This window comes from Eutrigla gurnardus, assembly GCF_963514095.1.
Source record: "Eutrigla gurnardus genome assembly, chromosome: 2".
NCBI lineage: Eukaryota > Metazoa > Chordata > Actinopteri > Perciformes > Triglidae > Eutrigla > Eutrigla gurnardus.
In genome coordinates this window covers 24,617,590-24,625,133 of record NC_139916.1, presented here as the reverse complement: position 1 = coordinate 24,625,133, position 7,544 = coordinate 24,617,590, and the positions used below count along the sequence as shown (strand labels likewise).

General features: G+C 41.8%; 1 protein-coding gene across 1 annotated transcript in view; it reads right to left on the bottom strand.

Annotated features, from left to right (window-relative positions):
* Positions 1–1,531: 1,531 nt before the first annotated feature.
* Positions 1,532–7,544, bottom strand: part of LOC311033251 (Krueppel-like factor 15) — a 13,110-nt gene continuing 7,097 nt past the window's right edge. Inside the window, exon 3 of the mRNA XM_084040528.1 lies at positions 1,532–3,562. Coding sequence (XP_083896654.1) covers positions 3,394–3,562 — 169 coding nt within the window. The 3' untranslated portion in view covers positions 1,532–3,393. The remainder of the gene's footprint in view (positions 3,563–7,544) is intronic.

Here is a 7,544-nt window from a genome sequence, read left to right as displayed (position 1 = left end):
TGATGCGGATCAGAAGGCCAATGCCGCTGATCCACTGAGATACAGGCTGCTTCAGCAATGACTGATGTTGACCTGGGTGAGGATGATGTCATCCAGTGCTGCTGTCCAGGGAAGATTAAAAAGATTTTGAAAGTTACAAGGATTTGCCACTAACTCCTCAGACTAAAGAGATTTCTGCATTCACAACGGCGTCTTCTCGCAGTACACAGTTACATGCTCAACACTCCTGCTTGGTTAACACAATTCTCTCCAATTAACAATAATTGCAGCAGAAAACTCAACATGTTTTAATGCTGTGTGTATCCAGTTTCTGTTTTTTTTATTAATGAATACTGTCTAGACAGGTCAGTGTGTGTGTGTGTGTGTGTGTGTGTGTGTGTGTGTGTGTGTGTGTGTGTGTGTGTGTGTGTGTCTAAGTCTAATGTATTAGTAAAATATATAAGTAGATGAAGTAAATGCTTCGTACTGTGACTAAAATCATATTTCAACACCTGTAGTTCTCTAAACTCTCTGTCTTCAGACATTGCACCTCTGTACACTTTTTAAATGTATGCATTGGCCTCACTGTGTTGATGTTGCGCAAACTAAATATTTTGCGGATGTAAACACAGAGCAAAGTGATTTTCATGAACTGAAACTCTACTTTTGTCATTTACAGTCTCTGTTGTTCATGTGAGGAGGACTTGTTCTACATGACGCCTGAACAATTTCTCCACCAGGAGAATAAGGAACTTTCTAGAGTGAGTGAGTGAGTGAGTACCCCCATGTCTGTCCATGGCTAAGCTTGCATTCTGCTGCAGCAAACTGCATAATATTGTAGCTGCACAGTTATGGCTGCATGCCCAATGACCTCTCATGGTTTTATACTGCCTGCTGGCTCCTCACTGCCTCCACTGTCCCCAGGATGGTTGGGGCAGTGATAACTAACCTGAATGCATCTCCGATCTCTCAGTCAGGTTGAGTTGTAGGTTGAATTTATTTAATCACACAATACAGCAGTGGTCATTTGTGCGGATTGTTTAAAGGATTTAGCTACTATGATAAAGGCTTTAATTGTATTCCTAGTTGTTGTTACTTGTTCCTGTTTGCTTTCCCCCATTTTGAAAGAGCACCTAACACATTGGTGATCTATAGCTGTGTGATCAGTCATCTGTCTCTCTGAAAACATGTGTTCGGTATTTACTTTTTTAAAATTATTTTCAACTAACGCTATCTAATAAGCAAGTTTCTTTTTTGCTAGAGATCATTATAGATTCAGACTTGTGATAAACTGTCAGAACAGAGTGGAACATCATTACATACAATGTCACCAAGCAATGCAAATACCTCTGTATCAGTTGAAGTTGTGTGGCATGCAGGCATCACATCTGTCTCTCAATCTCAGAATAATGACTGCAGTTTACACTCCTAATAGTCTAATGTTACACAGCTGGTTTTCTTTCATCTTTTTTTATTTTTTTACTTTGTGCAAAAAAAACAACGTCACCCAATGTCAATGGACACCTTACTAAAGACAACACAGACATATTTGTCTCTTTTCCGTTTTATTTGTAAATGCATCTTGGATAGAACAAAGAAAAAATATAATATATTCATATGTACTGAAACGTTAAGTTATGTACACATTCAGAGTTTACACTAGAAATCTTCACAACCACTGATTTGCTTTAAGATATGGTGTCAGAGTCGCCTCTGCGTGTTTCCTGGACGCCACGACGTACACTCCTGCATATTTACATACATTCATAGGATGCGATAAAACACCTGTTTTCACACAAGCATTAAAAATTCAAAAATTGAATGAAAGGAATGATGCACAATGTTGTGTACCCCTGTTTGTCGTCGCTTCACATGCATGATTGACACATGGACGGCGTCGTCACACCCCTACATATTCACAGCGGGGCCCGGTACACGTAGCAAACAATGTTTCCACAGCAATTACAAAAGTGTGTCATGGCCTCGAAAGGGGATGCTCTGACTACATTTCCCAGGAGCACATCGTCCTGGTAATTCAGCACCATGGTGTCCATTGATGTCACCTCAAATAGCGTAACCGCTGACTGAAGTCAAAGGCTGTCGGGGTGTCTCAGTAACCAATAAAGAGAGTTGAGGCAGATTTGTGTCAAGTCATCAGCAACACATTTTGAACAGTCACTCAACACCCCATTAAAATATGGATCACTGGAAAAGCCTGATTTCTGAAATCATTTAGCTCTCCAGTAAGGATTCTGTGGTACAGTAAGGCCAGAAAAAAGCAACATAAAGAGAAGTAGATACACACGACTTCAGAAAACAATAAACAAAAAATATTAATCACGGTTCAGAAGGCTGATTTGATCGCTGTGCGCTTAACCTTTTAGTTGCATTTTACTTTTGGATTTCTTTTGTTGCTCTGCCGTTCTCCTCCTCGTGTCCCAGCATGTTTACAAAGTCGATGTGAAGTTTTCGCTGTCGGGCGTTTTAAAAAGAAAAAAAACTTTTCAGGAAATTCAGATTCAGATTCAGAATACTTTATTGATCCCCGGGGGGAAATTGTTTTCGTTCCAATGCTCCGTGATAATTGCATCGTCATAGCTGCTATTGTGGTGTTACTAACGGTCATTCTAGTTTGTGTCATTATATCAATAAATCATAATGGAGTTATGATGTTTTTTCAGCAAATGTCGAGGTAAGTGCTTCTCAGCTGCTGGGGTCACAATGGTATCTAGCTACGCTTCTCTGCAGCAAACGCTTATAAAGGAACGCTATAATCACAATGTAGCTTCATCTGCATCGAGTGGTGAGAAGTGCTGTAAAGCTCCTACTTTACATTGGTTAAATATTTGTACACCTCACAGACAGAGATGAGGGTTATAGGGGGGGACCCAGGTAGTTTATTGTGAGATGTCTCTCTTTCTTCAACCGTACTGTCAATGAGAACCTGTCAGGAGAAACTTCTGTGAACCCCGGGAGGAGGACGAATGAGGATCAGAATGAACTTCCTCTGATTTCCTAAACATTGCATAAGATGAGGAATGTCCAAGACACTGGCAGCTTCCAGGAAGATAAAAGGCAGTTGTTTTGATCCAGGTAGAACAGACTATCACATAATCCAGACTGAATGAAAATAAGCTTATCTTATCTTCTGCAATAGGCAGCTGATAAGGACAGAACAAACATAAGGAGTACAACATACTAAAGCACCGACAGCAACAACAACCTTTTAGCTGATTACAGGCAGGACGGTAACTGTGTTGGTTCACTTTGTACAATAAATTAGGACAATCACAGACTGCTGAACCAAAAAGGAAGGCATGCTTCCACTCACACTCAAAACCGACTTGATGCCGAGATTTGCACGTGCACGCTCGATGTCTGTGAGAGTGATCCCAGCATCCCGTGATCTGGGACTCAGTTTGCTGAGCGAACTGTCCGGCTGTTTCGTGGAAAGCGGTGGACTTTGATGTGTTTTGACAGGTGATCACTGCGGGCGAACCTCTTCTCACACACCGGACACTGGTAGGGTTTGACACCCGAGTGGGAACGCCGGTGTCGAGACAGCTCGTCAGACCGGGAAAACCTGGAGGAGAAGAAGAAGCAGCAATGTTTGGATGTGTGGAGAAAACATGGAGGTGTGGACTAAATCACCGCTGGGAGTCTAAAGTCATCAGATTTGTGACTCGAGTCTAACTTGACAAAATCATCAATCAAGTCTTGATCAATCAATCAAGACTTTCAACTTTTAACTTTAACCTGAAATGAAAAAATGCCCTTTTAAACCTTTTAGATTACATCCCCTGGTCATATTGTGCACAAAATAATCAATTTATTCGCTATTTTTAAATAGCGGCAATAGCGGCAAAGAGCTCGAGAGGGTCGTGAGCTCATCTTTTCAACCAGCAAGTCAAATTCCTTCCAACGATATGTCCCGCCTCCGATCCTGTTTCACTCAGAAAAACGTCACCACACAGAAAATAGATACTATGGAGATGTTGTTTCAGCTCCACCCTAACAACAACGATGTGGACTGTATCACATCACACCACTTTGGGTTGTGACAAAGAATTACACTGCTGCTTAAAATGGTTTCTTCCTTCTCAGCCAATAACATTTACACATCTATATTAATCTGACGGCTGATAAGAGACTCAAAACTAGTTTCATATTTGATAAACTCAAACAACAAGGCACACCAGATAATTTGTAGAAAGCCATAACAACAAATGCTTTAAATAATAACTTATATGTAGCTTAAATGTCATTTAAGTGTGAAAAAGGCATTACGTTTGCATGATTATATGTTTAAAGGAGACATATTACATTAATTTTCAGGTTCATTCTTGTATTTGTGGTTTCTGCTTGAACATGTTAACATTCAAAATGCAAAAAAAAAAAAATAAAATAAAAAATCTTCATGTCTCCGATTGTCAACACATACTAGTCTGAATATACCAGTAGGCCTATTTACCATCTGTCTGAAACACTCATTTAGCACGCCTGTCTCTTTAAGGTTAATCCCTCCTGAAAAAGCCTAGTCTGCTCTGAATGGTCGGGGTTTCCCGGTCGGTTATGTCTTCACAGCATCACTGCAGCCATGTGACTATATGTGTTAAATACAGAGTTTAGCTTCAATTCTGGCTGAATGTATAGTTGTGACAACAACAGATGCATAACACATTCACAATCTGCTCCCTTCATAAGAAAACCATTCTCCTCTCAACAAACAATGACATTGACTCTGACACAAATATTTACCTTCAGAGCAAACATCCTTTGTGTTCTAAGGATATTCACGAGAGCCAAACTTGGCAACTACCTCAGCAGCATGATGCAATCAGAGACCAAAACCTTCTTTTCTCCCACAGTTTCTCTCATGAGCAGGAATGTTTCACAGGTTGATCCTCCAACTCATTTGCCTGTAACTCATTTGGACGAGTGAAAAAATGGCTCTGGAGATTAGCATGCAAAGCTACACTACTTGGCGTAACCGTGGCAATGACAGGATAGCTACGGGGCTTCTTCCACCTCGTTCTCTGAAGCCGACCCTCCGCTGCCAGCCTCTGCATCCCAGATGTTTCCGTTTCTGACAAGACGATGGATCGATACCATCGCACCGTGTAATTAAGCAGCGACACGTAAGGATTTGCAGTGAAAACCTGCATCAAGTTGGTCAAGTTGCAACGCGCACAACTAACAGATTATATAGGAAGACACTGCCAATACAGCGGTTCCAATAACATCTAACACCTTATGTGATATTTGCTAGTAAACACTGAAAACAAGTGTTGACGATGAGAGATGCGTTGCTAGAAATACCTCGCCTGCAGAACCATAGTTTTCTAATTGTAGCATCTCAAGTTTTCATATAATAAACACGGGAATGGGATGAGAGGAATCATTCCTCCAGGACTGGGACTCTGTCATGGGACTGGGACGGGACTGGAGGTGAAGAACACAACATCTGGTTTGGATCTGTTGCCATGCCAAATGACAAAGTATCAGAGAAACAGACAGGATTCCTCATTTCTGTATCCAATTTTAGTCTGAAATTAATCCACTTTTGAAGGAGGTTTTCCTTTTAAAGGAATTTATTTTCATGTCATCTTAATGTGTTTAGCAGACTGATTTCCAATAGAAAACAGTGTTGGGTTGAGTTGGTGGGAATGAAAAGCAGTCAATCCTGTGCAGACCTCCTTTTTTTTTTTTACCTTGATGGAGTTTCTCTCTCCGTGTGTGGGCACATTACCCCCAGAAACCCCCCCAGGGAGTCCCCAGTTCCTCCATAAGTCAGCCTCATAGAGTTGAGTAACACAGCCGGGGCTTGGCGATATCATGCTCTCTGATGCAAAAATATGCAGCGCAGCAACCATTGTCCTGGATAGACAATTTGATTTGTGATCTCTCAGAGATGCCTCTTTGTGATCTGTGTGCTCAGCAGTGCCACAGTCTAATGGAGGATATGAAAATGTTCATTCTAACGTTGTAAATGTGAGCATCTTTCTTTGGATGAAACGACTTTGTTGTGATCACATGGACCTTTAAAACTAGAGTTGTTAATCATGAGATCATAGCTAGAGTACGCTCGCTGTGAGTAAGCTTCAGGTTTAGAGTCTTAAACAAGTCATGATGCACTCGTAATGTAAAGCCATTTTACCAATGGAGTAATAATACATGAAATTTACAAATAATCATGTCGTCGCTTTATAAAATGGCTATTCAATTGTAAAAACCAGTATGCTCTGCAATTTTGAGCGAACTCAATCAGAAAATCAGAAAAAAGTGTCAACTTGACTGGAATGAACAGCATAACGTTAGCTCAGGAAATGAAGGGAAATTAATTGATTGGATGTTTCTTAGTCACAGGTCATTGGTGTTCAAGTCCAAGTCTTTTTTGTTGAGTCTAAAGAATTTGAATTTGTGACTCAAGTGCAAGTCGTGGGACTCACACCTTCACACCATCTGCTATAGAAGCCTGACAGCTCGTTTCTGCCTCTGGGCAAAAATGAGCCAGATATGATTGTGCTTTTGTGCTCTTTTTTTTCGGCAATGTCAGATGTTCCAACACCCTTACGCCCTAATTTTGCGGTCTTATACAGTACGCCAGTGCATGTCTCAACCCAGCCGTTGCCTCCCTGGTCCTCCATGCGAGGAACCCTGACTGATCCCTCTCCTCCCTTTCAGCACGGCAGGCTGGACGTTCCTACCCCACAGTCATGGTAACTATTCAACACTTTGTCTTTGTTCACTCCACTTCCTCACTGCTGCTCCCTTCAAGTGATTGTGTGCAAAACTAAAACAGGCCTTTTTTTTCTGCCCCTCTATCAGCCTCTCTCAACACCCCCCACCCCCCCCCCCCCCTCATACCACCACCATTAGCGCTTTCTCTCCTGTCTTTTCTTTTCTTTAGAACAAATCTCAGTTACTCTCTCTGCTCCTCATCCGTTTGCTTGCTTCTCTCACATTTTTCCCAACTTTTCCCCCCCTTTTGTCAGCCCCCTCATTTACCCCATCACATACAGTGGGTCTCACACACACACACACACACACACACATTGGTTCTCACACACGCTTCCATCCAAACTACATCCTGCCTTTTGTGTACAGACAAGAGCCCTTTGTTAGTTGGAGCACACAGCCTGGATTACCACTGCACACATTTCTGCAGCTCCCCTCATCTATTAGGACGCACGCAGACTTACAAGTACAGTACATGAGTGGTGGCGGGTTGCCAGGTTGGCACTACAGTCAAATGGACCAACACAAAGCTTTTAAGGGATATGATTGATCACTCAGTACCTGCATGCAAAAGGAGGGTTTATAAATGATTGAATATTTAAAAGAGGCGGCTCCTCTGTGGCAGCTAAAAGCCACATTACATAACGGCCCGCTGGCTGGGACCGTTTTAACATGTTCATGCAAGTAAACGTGAGCACACCATGTGCACAGACCAAAGGACACATGCAATTGTGCAAGCATTTAGAGCAGTGGGCCCTTAATGGTCGAGTACCAGGGTTCATATTTCCCCTAATTCATTAAGTAATGGTTTATATACAGGCTCAACA